The 21,155-nt window shown below is 48.4% G+C and overlaps 1 protein-coding gene across 5 annotated transcripts in view; it reads left to right on the top strand.

Annotated features, from left to right (window-relative positions):
* The window catches only part of CFDP1 (craniofacial development protein 1), a 66,788-nt gene that overhangs the window by 15,396 nt on the left and 30,237 nt on the right, over positions 1 to 21,155 (top strand). For 2 of the 5 annotated variants that reach the window (XM_055726582.1, XM_055726583.1), the window contains exon 5: positions 4,246 to 4,350. In XM_055726582.1, the coding sequence (XP_055582557.1) occupies positions 4,246 to 4,350 (105 nt within the window). Of the gene's footprint in view, positions 1 to 4,245; positions 4,351 to 14,362; positions 14,488 to 15,695; positions 15,740 to 16,524; positions 16,779 to 21,155 lie in introns of those variants that run through there. The other 3 variants (XM_055726581.1, XM_055726584.1, XM_055726586.1) reach the window with 3 other exon arrangements.

Genomic DNA, 21,155 nt, shown 5'->3' with positions numbered 1-21,155 from the left:
TTGGTTTTAAGCCCCTTTTGCAGATTAGCTGGAGCTGTGTGAATGCGATGCTCACTTTAGCCTGTATTCCTCCTCCTTTTTAGCTGCTTGTGTGGCTGAGGGGATGGCTGGGAGCAGATCAAACACTTATTCTAAAATTAGGATGCTGCAGTTCAGTACTGTAAGTGTATGCTCTGTAGAATAACTTCAGACAGCCCATGACAGCATGTGGGTTGTGCTCTTGTGGCTTGGTGACCAGCATACGTAACTGGGGCCTTTTCCATGCACGTAGGTTGCAGCATTTCAGTTCTTAAATGGGAAGAGAAGGGTGACCAGTTCTTCAGTGGAAGCTGGAAGTGGCATACCCACAACTGGGCCCAAAACAGGCTGGCTGGGTGGGTATGCTTAAATGCTTAGGTACCACTTTGGGCTTGGTTCAGAGACAAAGGGTCCTAAGGAGAACACCTGTAAGTATTAGAGGCACTTAGTGATCTAGTTTCTAGCTTGTTTTCTTTACGATAACTTTTAAACATGGAAGACCTTTCTATTTTACAGTTGTCCAACACCTTGTACAGTAGCATTGTCTGCTACCAGGCTCCAGCACAGTCCAAAAAAATTAATAACTGTTCTGTGTTTTGGAAGTCTTATTGTGCAGTTTAATAGCACAGCAGTATAATGAAATCTTTACGGGAAAGTGATGAGTGTGAGTGGTTTTGTGTGTGAATTACAGGGTCTGCAAGTGGGCGAGACACTAGCTACTTGTTTTATTGCTGACAATATACTTATTTTCATGTTTGTTCCTGGATTACAATGTGTGAATAGCATCCCAGTAAACAGTCAGGCAAATAGTTATTTATCAAGTATTTAAAAGTGAAAGGTCTTGTAATTTTCCTTAGTAATGACTGTGATTTCTTCCAGCTGGATTAATGGCTCCCATTTCTCCCCATGAAGAACAAGAAGTGTTTTGGTTTCTACATGGCGAGTCATTGTCTTCCATAATAATGCAGACCAGAGGATTTTTTTTTTTCCCCCTTCCTGGCTTGGGATTTGGGAAAGGTTGAAATGTGCATAACCTGAATTAATACCTTGTAAAGCCCTTTCATATTCTTTCTTTTGTCATTCCTCTTGGAGTGGTGCAGGAGTTGCAGCTGGCATCAGCCCAGCAGCAGCTTGCCTGAGAGCTGCTTTTGTTTCAGTTTATGAGGCAATCAGCGGGTCTTGTGATGGAATTGCCTTGAAAGGTCACTTTTAATTACATTTCTGACGCATTCCTCTGTCCCCAGCTGGGCAGTCCTGGTGGAACAGGTTGCCTGCAGCTTTGCAGCTGAGTTTCTGTAGTGGACAGCTTCAAAAATATATGCTAGAGCAGCTGCTGGCAGGCCAAAGGGAGCAAAAAAAATTGAACAAGGTGTTATGTTCTGTGCCCAGCCACTGCTGCTGGTACCCTGAGATGGTAGAGGATGCAAGTATTGAAACTTTAGTAATCCCTTGGTAGCAACCCGTCTCGTGTCCCTGGATAGCAGTGATTTCTTTGCTGCTGAAGTGTCTGTCACTGAAGGGCTGTGCCAGACCCTCCATGTGCATCATGTTGAGGGGCCTCAGCAGGCAGAGGTCTCTCCTTTCTCACCCTTTCTGGGACTGAATGTCTTGTTGCTCAGAGAGCTGTGACTTGTAGTGCCGGCCCAACCAAGAGCATGCAATGCTGTCAGACTGCAGGCTGGCAAATCCCTGGGGCCACTTTTCACATACGTCTTAGCTTTGTGCCTCCCTTTACCTCAACCGGTAGGACAGACAGCAGTCAGTTTTATCTGTGGCTTGGAGAAGGCTGAAGACACTCATGAGGTTAAGACCAAGGGGCTCTACGTTATGATCAGAGCTCTGCCACAGGCTGTGAAGGCTCGTTCCCCATTGTGTTGTGCCCAGATCCTGTAAGTTGTTTAACTGCCGGATTCCTGTAGGCTTGCGGGAGCCGAGCTGGGCTCTCTCTTAGTGCAACAAGCAGAGCTGGTGGCAAGGTGGCAAGGCATGCTTTCTGGGACCTCTGCTTCCATTCCCAGCCCCTGCCTCCTCTGTACTCTTCAAGCCCCAGAAACGTGCAGGATTTAATAGCTGCGATCTAACCCAGGAGCAGGTCCTATGACTGTACAGAGGCCAACAGAGAGAGTTTTTTTCCAGGGTATGCAGTTACTACACTACGCCTCACATCCCTGCGTGCTCGGGGTCTGCCTGGTGTTTCTCATGCAGCTCACATGCTCCCTGCATGCCGAGGGTGGACCCTGATGGCACAAGAGTGCAGGGGGGTGACAGGAGGAGGGGGGACCATGCCGGGAGCCAGCGCTGCAAAGTACATGAGAAACTGTGCTGCTCCCCAGCTGGGCAGGGAACAGAGCCGGCTCTTTGGCTGCTGCGTTTGAAAATAAATAGGCTGTGTGATCATATTAATCTGAACCCAGCACTTGCGGTTGAGGGGGAGCTCTGTGGGGAGTTCCGGCTAATTGCTGCATGAATACGCCAAGTTTATTCTGTTGAAGGAACTTCATGGGTGCAGAGTAACCTTTGGCGTATGACTGCTGTGGGATGTAACTGCTGTTGCTGAGGGCTGTGACTGGATGGTGTGTTTGGGATGTCTTAAATTGTGACGATGCAAGGCTTTTGTTTCGTTCTGTACTGCTTTCCCCCTTTTCCCACCCCACCCCTTTCCAATCTGATCAGCAAAGACTTCTAAATATTCATAACATGGGATTTGTCTCTATCCACATGACTGCCACTGGTTTGAAAGGCATGTGACAATGCAGGGGGGGAAACAGGGTTAATCTCCTCCTGCACTGGCAGAATGTGGCTGTGCAGGAGGTGTACAGCACAAGAATTTATTCTTATTTCTGAACATGCCTTTTCCACTGTGTTTGCAGCCTGCAGAGAAGGAGGAAGAACAGTTTCCCTTCCCTAACTGCTTTTTCAGGTGCTGATTCACTGTCAGGGTGGGGACATGGGTGCACTAGTTGTGTACAGGAGGGATTTCAGGACGTCAATGCCTCTAGAATTAACGAGCTCCACAGCGCCTTCCTCACCGCCAACCCAGCAGTAACCCAGCTGGGTTTGCAGCTCCTTGGGTTTCTGCGTGTCCATCAGCTGGTTTCTACATGGAAGTTGCAGGGTCAGGTCAGTGGGTAGGAGGCGAGCAGCAATTAGCCTGACTTGTAACCAAGGCGGATCCTGTGACTGATGAGGCTTTCGGTCTTTCATCAGCACATGCTCTAGAGCGGGGACGAGCCTGCCCACGCTTGCTGGCAGCAGGTGCAGCCGGAGGCCCAGGCTCTGGGATGGAGGGTGGGATGGAGGACCATGCCTTCTGGGCTGGCTGAGCCGTAGGTCAGGCTGCCTCTGTGCCCCCAGAGCTGCAGGGCCCTGCAGAGGCTCCCAGGCTTGTGCTCCAAGGGAGCAAAAGTGTTCTGTTGGCAAAGCGGGGCAACCTCATTAAGAGCTACTGAGAGCATGAAAACCATGCTGCTGCAGGCAGGTCACTGTAAATGAGGGGGCTAAAGTAGCTGGGGTTTTCTAACAATTAATTATTGAGTGGTTTTCTAGAGATTTTCTCATGTTTGTAATTCATTCCCTGCTGTAGATGCGGTATGGATTTACAATTTTTTGAAGTTCAATATTCTGTGCCCTCAGGGCCTCAAACAAAAATTAACTAGAAAATGAGAGCAAATTTCTGCGTTCTGCCTCGTCAGAGCTTTCTCTCCTGTTCCCTTTCCCCAGAGCCACTTTCTATGCTCTGGTTTGGGTTGCAGATGTTGCCAAGCCTGTGTGCCTTGGGCTGCAAGACGTGGGTGGCAGAACAGCTGTGGCAGAAGAGCTGCCTCACTGACCAACAAATGAGGAAATCAAGAGCCCAATTAAGAGCCTGGAATTGCCCCCAGTGACCTGAGCAGAGCATTTAGTAGCTGCTAGTGAGACAGGCCTGTTTGAATGAACAAGCATTCCTGTTTGAAGAAAAAAATTCCTCTCCTCCCCCAGAGCTAATTAGCTACTGATTTCCCTTTTTTTTTTTTTTTTTTTTTTCTGCCATGAATATAGAGGGTTTGTCACTGGAATGAAATCTTAAGGAGATGTTCTTCAGCTTGCAGCCAATGGAGGTGATCTCTGTGCAAGTGGTGTGGGGACTCCTGTACCTGGTTTCTGTATTTTCTTGCTGGATCCTTGGTTTTTGGCTGTTGTGAGTATAGCTTTTCCTTACCCTCTGGTTTGTCTCTTTTCCTCCAACAGAGTGACGAAAGAAGTGGACTCAAACTCAAAAGAAGCTAAATCTTTTCTGAAGCAGCAAGAGAAATGGCAGTCAGCATCCCCAGCTTCCCTCCCAACAGTCTCTGGGTGAGTATGTGGTTTCTCTGCCCAGGTATGGACCCTTAGTGAGGAGGATGGCACTTGAGCCAATAACATAGACTCTGCGGTATTTAAACTAACAGGTATTTGTTTTCTGCAGGATTTCAGTGGGAGCAAGACTGTGCCTGGAAGGTGTGATGGTTTGGGGGGGAGGGAGGCAACTCATGAGTCCCAGTGACTCACTTCATAGGTTCAGGCTTGAATTTCTCAATCCTCATAAATCATTCATCCTAGTAAGGAAATATTGTTTTGAATGTCTTGAGCAGCCAAATGAAACTGCAGGTAGCCAAGGAACATGCCTGAGATTGCCTGCAGTTCCTTTGACAGGTGCTTCTTGGGACCATAAAAAGCTATGGCAGGCTGGGCTGTGGCTTCCGATGAACTTTGGGGGAGCAGTTGAAATATGCTTTTGCCTCTTTGATGTTCTCTAATATCTCTTAATACCATTTCGATGTGGGTTTGTCACTATCTGTTCAATCTTTAACACGTAATTCTGAGATTATCATAATGCTTGTCAAAGATACAAAGAGGTCGGGTCCCCTGTGCATCTGACATGCCACTCTGTGTGGTTCTTGATGAGCTTGGGAGATCACCTGCTTCTCAGGAATAGAGGAGATGCTTCTGTGTTCCAACAATGATTTTTATTTAATTCAGTCATTTGCATTTATAGTTGAAAGACATAAGCTGCATACGATTTGGTCACGTAGAAACAGCACCCATCAAATACATACATTGTCCTTCCCGTTTGCTGAAGAGCAATTCTCCAGTGTGAGTTAAGGCTGCCTTACCCCAGATAGGCTGTTACTCAGTTGCTGCAGCTGGATTGTCACTCATTTTTCCAGCCAAGTGTTGCATAGCTTGTAGTTAGATCAGGGTAGTGAAAGCATAGTATTTGTGTGTGTTACTCTTGACAGCTGCTGTTCCCCGAGATGACTGAATGCATAGATGAGCATAGTCTCTCGCTGTTGTTCACGCTGCACAAGGGTTCATCCCCACAGAGCTCATTAATTGTAACCTAAGCATTGTGTACGGGGTTTTGTGCTGGAAAAAGCTTGCCCTGAGTTGGACTGGCGTTCTTTGTTCAATCTGTGGTGGTTTGGGTGGCAGCTGAAGCTAGGGCAGCTCCTTGCTGTGCACGCTGCTGGTGGTCCTGTGTCATCAAACCTGCCTTTCAGTTGCCCCAGCAAATGCTCCGCTGCTCTGAGTGCGGGAAATTTTGGTAGCCCACTGGGAAAGCCCCCATGGGCTTCTCGCCTTCCTGCTCTGCTGAGATCCCTGTTTCCTCCTGTATCTTACTGGCCCAGGGGAGGAGGTGGATGGCCAGTGGGCCTGCACAGCCTGGTCATTCATTACAAAGGTGCACAGCTGCTTGTGCAGGACCTCTGACAGCTCAGGAGAAATAGCCAGAGCCTGGGTTGGGTTAGCACTGCAGATATCTGAAGTGAAGAATCCACATTAAATACAGAAAGAAAGATCATTATAAGACATAACAAATTAAGGACTCCTTTAGCTTTCCTCCAGTGTGATTAGTTTGGAAGCAGCTTAATTAGGTCATCATTCATCTTGCTGATGTGTGATGTCCTACTGACAGTTGTTTGGCCAGAATATGCAGTGGTCTGGCTGTGGGAAAGGGAGAGGAAAAATTCCCTGAGCTCACATGTCTTGCCTGCCTTCAGAGCATCAAACTCTGATGCAGCACAGCCCCATTTGCCTTCTGTTTTGTGACCTGCTGCTGAATATTCTGGGTTTGTGCAGTGATACTACAGCAGAGGCATCACAGTGGTGTTTTGATCAATGTGTGGAATAGCCCAGTGCTCTTGGAAGGGTTTAGCAGGAGACTGTCTGGGGCAGCCTGGCCAGTGTCTGCCCTCTAGCCTGAGAGTGCTCCAGGGAGTCTTCCACCCTGCGATAGTATCCGAGACTGATCCCTGAGACTGCCAGCAAACATGCTTGCCTTTGGGCTTAGGAGGATGCTTCCAGCTGGGAAGTCAGCCAGGGTATTTTCAGGTGAGATAACTACTAACAGGCTTGCAGTGTTCCTTGAAGCCAGAGGTGAGTCCCTTGTGTTAAGAAAATTACAAAGGTCAGGTTTTAGACTTGGATCCAAGCTATTGTCCAAGCCCTGCTCCTCTGGAGCAAGGAGCCACAAGCCTCCGTGACATGCCAGAGCAGCACCTGGGCACTGACAGAGCCTGGTGTAGCCTGATGGTTCTTTGCTGGTGCCCTTTGGCTACTGAAAATAGAAGTTTTGGGGGAGAGGATGTGTTTCTTCCTTGTGTATTATAGGAGAGCCCCGATCTGCATCAGTGTCACCAGAAGGCAGTGGAAAACATGCGATTCAGGATCCTAGATGTGCCTGTGGACACCCACTGTGCCATGAGCCATTGTCAGCTCCTAGGAGCTTTGTCAGCTATATTTTTTTTTTTTTTAAAAAAAAAAAGGAGCCTTGCCCTATGTGCAGGGGATTCAAGCAGCTAAGAGTGGCCTCTCCATCTGGCTTTTCTTTCTTCACCTTGCAAGCAGTTTTCATTATTTCTGGTTGCAGCCAGCCTACCCTGCATTTATTTAATTTCCCTTCTCTAAACAGACAGAAGTAATCCAGGAAAGCAGCGGTCACAAAACCAAACATCCGGTTCCACATCTCTACGTTACAAACCCTCGCAGCCTAACTGGTCCAGGGGAAGGGATGTTTGGGGCTGAAAGTGCATTTCCTGAATGTGTTTAACATCCATACCGGATGTGCTATAAAAAGCTGGATTTGTGCTTGTGAGGGACGTGGGGGTGGTTGGAGGAGAATAACTTAAACACTTGGCTGTAATTAAAGCCAGGAGTACAAAACAACCCACCCGGTGTTCTCAGCAGGCTTTGCTAGAAGGGTCAGAAGCCCTTGGTTCCCAGGGATGTGATGGTTTCCCAACCTTCCCATTATTCCCATCGTGTCCCCCTGTGACACCCAGCTAGGCAGCGGTTTGTCAGCAGTGGGGATCGGTTTGTTGGAGGGGTTTGGGGTTGACACTCTGTTCCAGCTGCGTTTCTGTCATGCTCTTGGATTGTGTTAGGCTCTCACTGATGCCGTCAGAGGTATCGGATGTGATGAGGGGGGCCACTGATCCCTTCTGATTTGCTATCACAAAAGATGGGTGGAAGGCTCCCAACATTCAGTAAAAAGCATTCCCCACCCATGCCACTAAGCCTTCTTGCCTGTCTGTGTGGTTTAGGGCTCATGTCCTATCCTGACCACTACTCCACAGCCTTTTAGGGGCAGCAAAAGTAGCTCCTGGTTGTAAATGCATGACCTGACAGAGGGGTGCTGGTTGCTGGTGCTGGAAACCTGGTGCTCTCAGAGCTACTCTCTGCCCCCTCCCTGGGCCAGGCAGGACCTGCGAGCTGGGTCCCTCATCCTCTGAGCTAATAATCCTATTTTGCAACCACCATTTCATATTCAGAGGATGTTAGAGCAAATTAAATCCTCTGTGCAGCTTACTGCAGAACAACTGTGTGTGTGTACTTGTGCACGTGTGACTTGAGACGTAACCGGGGGGTTGAGCCACAGGCTGGGAAATACCTGCCCAGAGCCAGGCCCTTTGGCACGAGTGGCTGCAATCTGCCCATCAGTCCTTGATGCTTCTCAATGCGCAGTAGCGTTGCGTAGGGAACAGTGTGGCTGTAGCAATCCTGCAAATGAAAAAAACATAGTTGGTGGATCTTATTTGAGATTCTCCTCTAGGCAGCTGTTTCTATATGGCCTGAACAGGAGCCAGGAAGAAAAAGGGAGGTTTTTCACTGGCTTTGTTCTTGCCTTTGCTTATTACCGAAACCATTTGTAATTAAACGTGGACTTGCTCACTCAGCCCAGCTGTTGCTTTTCTGTTTGATCCTGCCTGAAATTGCAGCGGTGAATGTGTGACCTCCTAGGCCTTTTCATGCCTTGTAGGCTGGGATAAACACAGGGTAAAAATCTGCCTTTGAAGCAAGGAGGCACTACTCCCACGGAGTTCAGGAGGTGCGGTGCTTGCAGACCCCTGGGCTGAGTTTGGTCTGCAAGGGTTTGGACCTCTGTGCAAGACCCAGCAGGTCAGCACTGCAGGAAAGCTCTGACCCAGAAACACATACTTGCCCTGAACAAAAGATAAACTCCAGCCTGTTCATCATGGATGCTTTCCTCCCCTCATCTACAGTGGAGCAGTTCACGTGGACTGACCATTAAATGGTGTGAATAGCTTCAGACCTTTGCTTTTAGAAGTCATTTATCCTGCTGCATGATATTGTTGGAGTAGAGGGACTCCAGCAGGAGGACATCTGTCAGTGTGCAGGAGGAGGAACGGTGGTAGCCCTTGTGGGAGGATACGGATGGTGGGAGAACCTGGAGCATCCTGACCCGTTACTGTAATTTCTACGCTAACCTTCCCCTTCAGCCTGGCTGCTTCTAGGAGCTGCTTTGCATCCAAAGCTTTTTCTTGCAAAAGATGCCCTTTCTGCATGAGTTGGCTGAAGCTAATTGGATCCCTTTGCTATGGTGACCAGAACTGGTTACTTGAGATCTGAAGTGGACACTGGTGAGACTGGCACAGGCTCTCGGCTTCTGTAAGCCTCAGATGATCTCAAGCAAGTGCTGCAGCACTCGCCTCCAGGGAGCAGTTTCATTTCACAGCAATCCCTTGGGCTTTTTTCTTCAGAAAGCAGGAATTTACAGTCCAGCTTCAGCTCGGTATCAGCTGCAAGTGGTTATTTAGCTAAAACTCTTGAATTTTGGCTTGTGCGGGCTGAATAAGGATGCAAGTAAAGCCAGTAATCAAGACCTTTGGGGGAGCTGGAGGTGAGGGTTTTTTCATAGTCACTTAAGCCATTGAATAGCTCAGTTCTTGCTGGTGATTTTGAGGCTTCTCGGGTTTCTCCTGCGCTTCCCTTGCTGTGCTCCAGAGAGTGCTGTTCTCCCAGACGGTGAGTTCCAGCCCCTTGCACCACAGCCAAGTGTCTGGGTGTGAGTAGCACATGACATATTTTTCTGTGCACAACAAGATGAACCAGCCAGGGGCAATATTCATGTGCCCTAGAGCTAGTTTTACTTATTTCCTATTCATACGCTTTGGTTGTGAAAGATTAAATGTGGCAGTAGCTGTTCCAAGTGAGTAATTTCTCTTCAGGTCTTAGATCCTTTGTTGGTTTTATTTTTGTTTTAATTATTCATTGTTAGTGTCTGTCTACTGGTTTATGCATATCCACTCCTTGAATCAACACGGTAAGGAGACTGAGTGATGATTTTTTTTTTGAGTATGCTGGTTTTTATTTGCTAGGGGGGCTGAAATTAATTACCCCATGGGGATGAGTGTGGAAAGGTGTTTGTGTGTACAGGGAAGGGGAGGTTTGTCATTAGGCTGGTTCAGTATTGAAGGAAAGGATTTCCATCAGCTGTAGTAAATAAGATGCCGATTGCTGCACACTTGTAAAGCATGCTGACCAACCTCACCCTCCGAACATCTGCCTCCCCTCTTGAAGTCAGCATGGATTGAGGCTTCCAGTCCCACGCGAACTCAGACCCTTTGCAGAGCCTGCAGCAGCGAGGAAGCCGATCTGGGGCTGGCGCGGGTTTGGCAGCAGCAAGGGCACCAGCGTGGGCATTGCAGCCCATCTGAGAAGCAAAGTAAGTCAGGCTGCCCAAGCTGCAAGCCATGGCTGCACAGGTCAGATCCTGTGCTAGGGCCCTGGTGGCTACCTGGAGACAGGCTTCTCCGGGGCTGCAGTCACCTCTGAGGCTTAACTGTGGGTGGGAGAGCTCTGCCATTTTGGGTCTTTGCCCCTTCTCTGGGCAGTTCTTGCTCTTGACCTCGTGTTAAGCCTTTTCCGGTAAGAAACAAGAGCTCCAAGTATGGGAAGTTTTGTACCCGCTCTCCCAGACTCAAAGCAAAACGTGCGCTAAACATGCTGCTTTTAAGCTAGTCTCTCAGGAGCAATCCTTTCGTGTTCTTAGGCTAAATGAGTCAATGCCTTCTACCCCAGCCTCTGTTTTGCAATAGAAATGAATGAGATTTTTTAGCTCCATCTGCACTTTCCTGCAGCCGTGCTGACACACGCGTGGTTGCTTTTCCTTGGGGCAGTGGCATCTTATTGGAAAGAAGTTTAGCAGTGTCTGTACAGCTCTGCGCCTTGCTTCAGTCCTCTGTCTTGATGTGGCTAAGCTGGATCCCTGGGCTGGACTAACTGGGATCAGCTGTTTCTTTTTCTAGCCTCGTTGGAGGTTCAGCAGAATGGAATCCCAGCTATTTGAGGACTTCTATCTCTAAAGCATCTGTCTTATAAAATACAAACAACCCCCCACCAGTCTGGGGCCTTTGATAATTCCCCAATGAAAGTTGTGGGGCAGTTTTCCCTTAGGGCAGTACAGGTTTTATGAGGCTTATTTTCATTTGCTTTCATCTCTTAGATCATGAGCATTTCTCTTTCTCCCTCTGTGAAAATGATTGAGGAAATTAACTGCTAATGGAGACCGAAGCCAGCTGTATTTTTATTCCAGACCCCTTGCAAGTTTGCAAAGGGAACCCCCTGTATCTTCCCATGTTAAACTCGGTCTAGTCAGAGTGAGAGGTGAGAGGGGCAGCCTTGCATTGTTAAAGCCTGGGATTGGAGGTGGATGCTAAGAGCTCCTGTTCCCAGCTGTGCCATGGCTTGGGGGTGTGTCCACTGAGATTTGTTTCCACTCCTGTCTTATTTTGCTTTTATAGTGCTTCCTTGCATATTAACTGAGCTGCACCATGTCCCTTGAGTGTCTCCCCCATACCAGATGCTTGTGTTACATCCTCCTGCTTTCCCACACTCGTGTTCCTCCCTTTTTCTCATGTCAAGGAACAAGTTCAGCTGAATCATTCTTCATAAAATATGAACCAGCTAAGTAGGGCTGGAATGGCAGTTGGAGTAGAGCGATGCTCCCTGCTTTCAGGCAGTTTTGTTGCCCCAGGCTTTTCACATATTAGTGACTTCATTCATGGAAAATCACATACTGGTGGCCTCATTCATGGAAAATCAGCACACCAATATTTTCCAGCGCATTTGTTAGCCAAAACTTTGATCTGCACGCTAAGTTGTCAGCTTCGTGCAGGACTAGGCTTAGAAAACGGGCATGCCCAGGCTGGCTGGCTTGATATCAAGATGTGAAGTCAAGCAATTTGAGTTAGTTAGCAACTAAAATGCTGGCTTTCTCCCTTCCTGTCTTAAAGGAGATGTTGATGTGGCTCTGAACTCTTGAAGGGTGCGTGATCTCTCTTCAGAGCTTCATCCTCTTTGGTTGGCAGCAGTCTCTGCAACTGCTCTTTTGTTTGTTTCCATAAAAAGTCCGAGAGAGGCTGAGCGAGTGTCTGCCCTGGCCATGGGGATTTCCTCTGCCGGTTTCTGGCCATGAGGATGGTTAGCATGGCTGGGGTTCGCTTTGGCTGTTGCTATCCTGGCATGGAGGTGACAGAGCCCGCCCAGTTCTTGCAGTCCCCTTGCTTATTCCTGCCCAAACCCCTGAGCCTCGAGTGAACTGGTGCACAGGCTGAGCTGAAAGGGCACCTTAAGCTCCTCTCAAGCTCTCCAGGGTGCTCTAATACAGTCTGCCAAGCCATGGAGTACTTTGAAACTTCTTGGATGGGGAAATAAATCCTTCCTGATGCATTGGGTTACAGCCCAGTTGGCTTTGCCCCGGAGCCCTTTGTCGATGCGCTCTTCAGAGCGAGTGTGGTCCTTGCAGCAGTTGCTGTACCAAGGGACCTTCTGCAGAGGCAGATAACTGGTGTCACGTTGGCAGCAGACGTCCTTCTGACTGTGTGAGGATGTGTGTGAGATGGGCTCGTGCTCACTGAGACGGGGAGTGGAAGAAACTGATTTACTTGAAGTTTCTTTTAGAGACCACTCTTTTTTTCTGGGGATCCTAGCAGAAGATGCATTTTGTTGCCCTTTATTATAACATCTGCTCTCGATTCTTTACTGTGAGGGTGGCAAGGCGCTGGCAGAGGTGCCCAGAGCAGCAGTGGCTGCCCCATCCCTGGAAGTGTTCAAGGCCAGGCTGGACGGGGCTTGGAGCGACCTGGTCTAGTGGAAGGTGTCCCTGCCCACGGCAGGGGGATTGGGACTAGATGATCTTTAAGGTCCCTTCCAACCCAAACAATTCTATGGTTGTATCAGCAAATAATCATGGATATGGGTTTGATCTGACCTTGTGTGGCAGCTTTGATACCCTTTGAGGAGCTCGTACTTCAGCGCTGTTGCTATAAGCCTCCAGGCAGCCAGTGGACAATACAGACGCTTGTTCATCACCCGACTGCCTGACTTGAGAACAATGGTGGCGTTTCTTGAAGTAACAAGTCCTGGGCATGTGCAGGGTTGGATTGTAGCACTGTTTTTTTCTCCTTTAAGCTGCAGGCTTGACAGCAGTGGGCTGGGTTGCAGCACGTGTGAATGCAAACACAGAGGAAACTTGGACCTTTTGGAAGATACTCATCGAGAGAAAGCAAATGGCTGTTCTTTAGGTCCTTGCCTGTTTTGCTTTGTGTTTGAGTCTGTGTATGCTGTGTCACCAGTATGCGTTAGGAGGTCGGTTGAGATGCTTGTTTGGCAGCAAGGAGGGGGTTAAAGCAAACCCGCAAAGGCTGCATCTCATGGCTTTCATAATGCAAAGCCGGTGGGAATTCAGCCGGCTTCATCTCCCCCTACCCCCCTTCCCCGCTGCTAGAGGCAAGCTAACCTTCCCCACTCCTCTGGATCTGCATCCCTGCCAGTATGGCTCGTGCAGGGAAGCTCTGCAAAAAGCAGCGGAGGTGTAAGCATGTGAAAGACAAGATTATTAAACTTTCTTGGGAGAGCACTGAAAGAGTCGTTTTCAAGCATGGTCGTGCAGTTCCCTTACACTATGGCTGGTATGCAGCACGCCTGCCCCTTCATCTGTGACCTGCAGATCTCCCATTGCAGGATGGCTGAGGAAGCAGCTGGTATATACAATATCTCTAACTCTCGGGAGACTGGTATGCAGGGACATCCTTGGCTTTGCCGTAGGCTCTGGATGATGCACAGCAAAGCCGCCTTGGCCAGAAAAACGGGAAGGTGATTCAGTTCAGCAGTGGTTTGTCCAGCACCCGTCATGCTGCCCTGTGCTGCAGCCAGGAACAGTTCCTGTGATGTATGCCCTGCTGCCAGGCTCTCCATCTCACTGTAGAATGCACATTTTGCTTTAGAGAAGTGCTAAACAAGCAATGCAGTCCAGGGCCTTTTGTTGTGTAGTGTTCACTTTAAGGACAAGCACCATCACGGTATTTTTCCTAATGTGTAAAATCCCTTCTCCCTCCCTGCTGTTTGCAATAACCCTTTGGAAAGCTGGAAGGGCTCTCCGTTTCCTTTCCTGCTCACACGCGTGTACTTGTGAGCCTCGCCAGTACTGTTTGGCTGTTTGCTTGGGGGGGGGGGGGGGGGGGGGAATGTATTTTTATTTTTTTTTTCCTACTTACCCAAGTCACAGAAGAGTGTGTAGTGTTTGTTTTGGAAACAAAACCACTTCTGGAGAATTACACAGCCTCTGCAAACAGATCAGTACAAAACAGGTTGTGTGCTTTGGGCTGAGTCTGAAGACTGTACAAGATAGCCATCTCCTTCCTCACTTTATGGTTTCATGGCCATTGTATTTAACAAGGACTCTAAAGAAACCTTTGAAGGGGTAGCATAGCACCAGCTTTACTAGTCCTACGGGACAGTCAAGATGCTTTAGCAGCTTTCCCCTGGTCAGTGCTGTGATTGCAGGGCAGGGTTTGAATCTTTTATGGGAGTGGAATATCTGCATTTGGACAAATGGGTAGAGTTTTTCATGCTGACTTTTCTCCAAAGCCTTTGGGAGTAAAAGTGTGTGGGTGAATATTAGTAAGAGGTTGGTCATAGCTGTTGAGGGACACTACAGAGCTGGCTGTCTTCAGCTTCCTTTGTCACAAACAAACGTCTCCTGGAAAAATAATTGCCTTCTGCCTCCTTCCTTTACCACTAGGCGAGCTGGATGGGAAGTCGGTAGCACTGCTGTACAAGGAGTGCTTTCCTGTCTGCGTGGCACAGGGACCCTTTGGTCAGCTTTGATACCTTCCTGCTCCACAACCTGCCGTGCTCACATGCCAGGTCAGTAGGTATCGGTGCTGCGTTGACCTTAGCTGCTGAACTTGTCTTTAACAAGTATGGGACTCGCTGTCAGGTCTAGGGGAGCTTGGGAGTGACAGCATTGGCACCATAGACACCTGTAAACAAATAAATGAGTGTTGTCTTTGGCCATGGGATTTTTGGCCAGCACTCTTCCTTTAGGAGGCAATGAGATCATATTGACAGGACTGAGTATATAAATCCATGCAAGCTCGGCCACAGGTTGTGGAAAACCTTGAGCACAGTGTCCTGGAGCTTAAAACGCAGGCAGGAATTGGCACGTTCCCTACACGTGCTCGTCTTTGTGCCAGAGCTTCTGCTCTGCTTGATGCTGGGAAGGGGAGTGGCTGGATATCAGCCATTGCAGTTATAAAGTCTTGATTTTCTGTATCAAAACTTACAAACCGAAGGAGCCTGGGACAGTCCTGGAAACTCCCAAGTAATGCTCTGTTTAGGATTCCCAAAGCAAACCTTGCAGTTGTCTCCTCACCCATTTGCTGTGCTTTTCATCCCCCTTCCACACCTCCAGTGTTGCGTTGTAGTGTTCGTTGCCAGTTAACATAACGCCAGTCTGTGCTGGGTGTAACTTTACTACAGGGCACAACCCCGAACTAGAGACCTGGCAAGGCAAGCTGGACCAGCTTTCCAGCAATCCCGCTCTCAGGGTGACAGGGAAAGCTTTGAGTGTGCCTGTACGTTTGTTGTTGGTGGGTTGGCTTCATGGTTTATAGCTTGGTGTAGTGCATGGGAGGAAAAAAACCTTTACAATATGCAGATTTATTGCTACTACCGGCTCTGTAGGACAGATGGCTTCTGGAAGATCAGAGCCCCTCGTCCCACTGGAAGCCCTAAGAGCTCGGTAGCTGGGGATTCAGTGGGGTGAATCTAAACCCTGCTTATGTGGGATGGGGACCTCAGTCAGCTCGTATACTTTTTAGCCAGTAAAAGTGCAGCGTCCCAAGTCACATTAGAAGATTATTCAGAGTCAGATCTGTTCCTGAAATAAAAGGAGGGCTTTGAGTTCCATCCAGTTTTGTCCACGCTGGCAGACTAAGCCATCACAAACTTCTCAGCCTGAAGCTGCTTTGGGAACACGGTGCCTTTATGAGCCCAACCTGGCCTCTTGCTGCTGCTGTTTTTCTTGAGTAGCAATGAAAAAATGCAAACCCTCTGTGCCCTTTCTTTGCCAGGAGCTGTGCTTTGCCAGGAGGGACTCTAGGCTTTAGCATCCTTCTCTAGGCAATTCGAGCCAAGGAAAGTGGGTTTGTGATGTGTGCTGAAGGTACTGAAACCATTACTGGAATGGGTGAAAATGTTTGGGACTGACTGTCCTGTTTGTGTGCCCCCCTGGAGATGCCCTTTGTCTGGTCCTCATCACTGCGGTGTGGTTCGTGTCTTCATCCTGACTGTTAAACGGAGAAGTGAAGGCACGAGCAGGCTGGCTTGCCTGAGGTTAGAAGTCTGGTGGATGAGGTTTCCCAGATCTGAGGTTGACCCCAAGCTTCTGGATTGCCTTTGCTTGTATCTTCCCACGTAGCCTTTGTGTCGGCTGGGTTAAATGCTGATGCTTTCATGTGAAAGATCTGATTGTATATGGAAAGCGATTTTTAATAAAAACCCCCCAAAACATCCCCAACCCTGTCTGAATTGGGCATACCCAATGTGGCAGGCCTGCAGAACAGCTCCTTCATCAGCTGCTTTCAGCTACCCTCTGCCTGGCTGCTGGAGCTGAAGGCCAGAAATGCTCGTGAGTTCATATGGCCTGAAGTCCTGCATGGCACACTTCTCCCTGGCCACCCCAGTGCCAAAGCACTGGCCTTTCTCTGGTCTCTCTGGTAAAGGATTTCAGCTAATCTTGAGTTGAAGACCTCAGTAAATGAAGAATCCTCCCCTTTCTTGGCGGTTAATTAACTGCATCAATTACTGTTTCAAACAACTTGTTCAACAATTTACAAGCACGCCAGAACTCCTCAAAATTCAGCAAATTGCGTGAGCTCTGCTCTTGTGTGTTTTATTTAGGTGCCACTAGGACACTAGGTTGTCTTTATGCCTGTTTAATTGAGAAGAGGCTGCCGCTGCCCCTCTTGCTGTCCAGCTGTAGGTGCCTGTCTCTGTGCTTGAGGATGCAGAGTGGCTTATTTGTGACATTTACCGGCTTGACCAAGGGCAAACTCCAGAGCCGTATAACTGTGAGTGATTCATCTTTTCTCCTCATACATGGAGATGAATGTCAGGATGGATGTCAGCTGTCTGGCTGATGCGTGAATGAATCTGTTTTCATATGTGCACCTTGAGCTGAGTACGTGCATGTATTTTTTACTGTTTGCAATAAACCTGGAAACATGGATTGTGTTGGAGGAAGAGGGCCTTTCGGTTTTAAATATTGATACCAATATAACGGGGTTGTGGCTGTGATAATCAGGGAGCCTTGAAGCGTTAGTTATGAGATTATGCTGAATGCCGTGGGGAATTCAGCGTTGTGCAAAGCGATAACGTGCTTCAGATGCAGAAATAATGGACAGGGTCTTCTTGGATCCACAGGCTGTGGATGTGTGGGGCTGAAAACGGGAAAAGGATTCAGACTGAGTCTTAGCAAGAGACCCGTGACAGAGGTTTTTTATTTACTTTGATTTGTGATGTAACTGAAAAGAAAGCAGCTGCCCAGAACCCCAGGCGCCTATGGATTGATTGCTGTGGAGGAAGAGGTGAAGACCCTGTTCCTTGGAAATGCTGGAGGCATGGCGAGTTGGATGTGGTAGGTCGTCGTCATCTCTGGAGCCTCAGTTCAGACAGTACAGAGTAGTTCTGCTGTGTGGTTCTTCATCAGCTAATCAAGTTGAGCGGTCATCCAGAAGGCACGATAAGGGCTGAGAAACTTTTTAAAGTAACTTTCAGCGGTGTTCTCATCTCTGATCCTTTTAGGACTTCAGGCCTCATGTAGAGTTAATACGGAGTCAGAATGCTCTGGGTTTCTTGCATGTGCAGTTGCCCCTTCCCCAGCAAGGCACCCATCACGTGGCTTGTGAATAAACTGTAACAGGGGCCCCCAGACCCCTGAGCTGGCACCACACGGAGCATACCTGCTGCTTCTTGGAGGGCTTACTAGCGGAGGCATAGCTTTGTGCAGGCTGAGCTGTGCTGCTTCCAAATCCGAGCTGGCTTTGTGCCTTGCTGTGCCTGGTCTAATAAGCTCTCTCCGAATGGGATTTGCTGGGTAGTGCCTGTTGAGGCACGCGGGCTGGCTGCGGAGCAGCGAGCAGAGGTCTGATGCTTTGTCTGGGCATTGCAGCCCCCCTCCCTCCCCTGCTGCTGTGGAGATGGGGAGCTGACTGTAGGGTATTTTCTGCATCTCAGCGCTGGCTTTTACATTAACTGGATGTAATAAGCGTGGTCTACAGCATGACTAGTAGTCAATGGTTATTTAATTTTTGCAGGCTGTTCCAATGTAGCATATAGCTCTTGCGTGGAGAAGCATTCAAACTGCAGGGGTAGTTGTTGGTGGGCAGCAGAGAACAGCACAGCACAGCTGGGACTCACCTGGGCAAGGTGAAGCTGTGCAGGAGAGGGACTCGCCTTTTGTCCTGTGCCAGAGGGGTCTCAGCGTCTGATGCATCTGGTAGCGGTGTGGGAGCACATCATCATGAGTTAGTGTGCATGCCAGTTGCCTACGCTGCCCTGTAGAGTTCAAGCACCTTAGCATGTTCATTTGGAAAAGGAAAAGCAAGCTTATAAAACATCAGGATAACAATCTTAATGTAAAAAAGCAAACCACACTGAGAGGCTGGGGGGGAGGACAGGGATGGCAACTCAGTCTCTTAATTCAACTGAAGTTTCACTCAATGTGAAGAGAGTAAATGAGAGGAAGTCATTTTTCTCTGCCAAGTTCTTTATTTAAACACAAAAGCTTTTCCTGGCTACTTGCAAAAGATACTGTTAGCAGAGTGGTCCTGTACATGACACTTCTTTCACTGCAGCGTCAGCCAAAAGATCTGGCCACTGGCTGTTGTGTTCCCGCTATACCTCTTGCATCCATGCTTGCTGGATCTTTTTGCTGAGCTATTTCAGTGTGCTTAGCTGAAACTAGCCTGACTGCCAGCGTTGCATGCTAAAACAGCTCTGCAACAGCTGAGTGCTGGAGCTGATGTCAGGGAAGAGGTGGATGTGATTTAAACTGTGAAGGAACTTCAGTCTTGGTTAAAGACCTTAATCTTTTCCAAATGAGCTTGTTTTCCTGAGGCAGGAAAGGTACACCAAGGAAGGATCGTTTCACACTTGACCTTTCATCTTTCCTTACGGTGCGTGCTCTTGGGTGGTGCTAGAGACAAGGTCCTGGATTAGACATGACCTTTGGACCACAGATGGCTTGTAGTATCTCCCCTTCTGAAAGCTGCTCCCTGTGCATGTCTGTTAAGGTAACATCATCATTTGTTGTGTAGACTCGCAAGACAAAATATTTCATGTTCCAGTAGAGCATCACTGGAGTCACATACATGCAACTGCTAGTGCCTCTGGTCTTTGCAGTCATAGCTCTCTCAAACCTATGACATTGTGATAGCATTTTCTTCAGCTTTTTAATTAAACAGAGGCTTGAATTTCATATATTTATTTCCACATTTCTTCAAAGGTCTTATGTTTGCCCCCTTCCCCCCTCTTCAGCTTTCCTGGTAGATTATAGCCTGCTGGAAAACATAGAGCACATTGTGAAGCCCAAAGCAAAAGCTGAGTCAGCGGTCCTTCCCATTTAGGCTGCTGTATTCATGGAACAGGAGGTTAGCCTTAAAATCCTTCTGCCAAAAAATACTGCTGCTGTAACGGAACTGGTGCCCATTTTATTAGCTGTTGCTGTGTCCTTTAACTTAGTTTTGAAAAGAATGTCGTCTACTAGTGCTTTAACACTCTGCGAAAGAGGTGGGGGTTTTTCATATGCCAAAATAATTCTGATTTTTCTATAAGAAGCATTTGGCATCTCTTCTTCAGATCTCTGGACAAGGGCTCTGTCCTAGGCACAGCTGATGTCACTACTAACAGTGGCCCCTGTCATTAAAGGATTTCAACTCATGGAATCATACAATCATTTCAGCTGGAAAAGTCCTGGAAGCTGCTGTGTGGAAGCGCACGGACCTTGCTTATAATCTGAATGTCAGCACATGGGTATGATTTTATAGGTTCAGGCCCACCTGTGGTCCTGTAGATCAGGTCGTTCGCTCCACCATGGGTCTGCTCCAGGTTGCACTCCGATCTACAAAGAGCCAGCCATGAGCTTTCTGCTGGGGACTGGTTCAGCTCCTGGAAGCAGGACTGGCTCTGGGGCTGCCAAACCTGGTTCCTGCTAGGAGCATCTCCCCCGCTCTTCCACACTGCATGGAGCTGTAGGGATGTGTTGCTGCTCTTCTGTGCTTCCCCTCAAGGAGAAGGGGGTATGGATGTGGTGCTGGGGGGGGGGAGGGGGTCCCTTTAGTGCAGGCACAGGGCAATGCAGGAATAAAAAGCCTTCCTTATCATTCCCATCTTCCTTACTGCCTGGAGCAGATGCGTTTGTGACCTCGGGGAGGTGGTGGGTGTCAAGACCTGATCCATGTGCCTGAGTGTGATCTCACTAATGTGTATGGAACTGGAAGCAAACACAGCAGCAATGCAGGACTAGCCAGTAATGAGGTGCTGCTGTAAAGAGAAAAGCAAATCTCATCAAGATCCCGTGTTCTTCATGACGCAATTGGTGACAGTTTGGGATGATATTCCAGGGAGAAAGTGGGTTTTGAGGAGGGAGCTGGCCAGAGAGCAGTGCTTCGCATGACAATGGTGGGAACTGTGGGTGTCTGTCATTCCCGGAAATATATTCAAATGCCCTTCTTCCACCGGGGAATTAAGAAGTTATGCAGACTCGGCCTAGTTTCATTATTGGATTTAAAACAGGTTTTGGCAGAAGGCAGCCAAGCACATCAGGAGTGGAACAGAAAATACTCTTCCTGAGTCAAAGAGCCTGGAAACCGCCTCTCACACCATCTAAAGCAAGTGACAAATGCTGCTTGTTGTAATCTGAAATCTTTCACTTCTCTCCCTCCCCCACATCCATTGTGTGCGTGAGTGCATAGGCTATTTATTAGCAAATTTAAAGCCACAGGCACAAAACTATTGTGGAGTCACCCTAGGACCCCTGCACTGGAGGAGGAACATGTTGCATTAAAAGGTACTTACCAAAGCAGCTGAATTCAGCCTCTTGATTGCCTTGGCTACAGCTCCAGGTACTTATACATATTTTTTCCTTTTAACCCTTACTACTTCTCCAGTCTGATCTGCGTTTTTGACAGATGATTATTATCACTGAACGAGCTGGCAGCTCTCATAGTCTCAAGTGCTGCAGAAGTCCTGATGCTAGTTGTAATGCATGCAGGTTGCCTTTGAATATTTGGAAAGAAGGACTGTAGAAAACTCGTATGGTATGAAGCTTGTCTGCGCTGGTGCGAGCAGGAGTGCTGAGCCCTGCTCTGTCAGGGCAGGACATACCCTGGTCCCAGAGCACCCCTAAGATCACAGTATGTCTTGGACCCCAACGGGGAGCACTTCTCGTCACAAACTCTGGAGCACAGTGAGGCCGATGACAACTAGACAGCTCATTCTGTAGGTGTTTTCAACATTTCCCTGGCTCTGTC

The sequence above is a fragment of the Falco cherrug genome, chromosome 14 (genome assembly GCF_023634085.1).
Source record: "Falco cherrug isolate bFalChe1 chromosome 14, bFalChe1.pri, whole genome shotgun sequence".
NCBI lineage: Eukaryota > Metazoa > Chordata > Aves > Falconiformes > Falconidae > Falco > Falco cherrug.
Note: the sequence above shows the minus strand (reverse complement) of the source record. Positions and strands in the feature narration are given on the sequence as shown.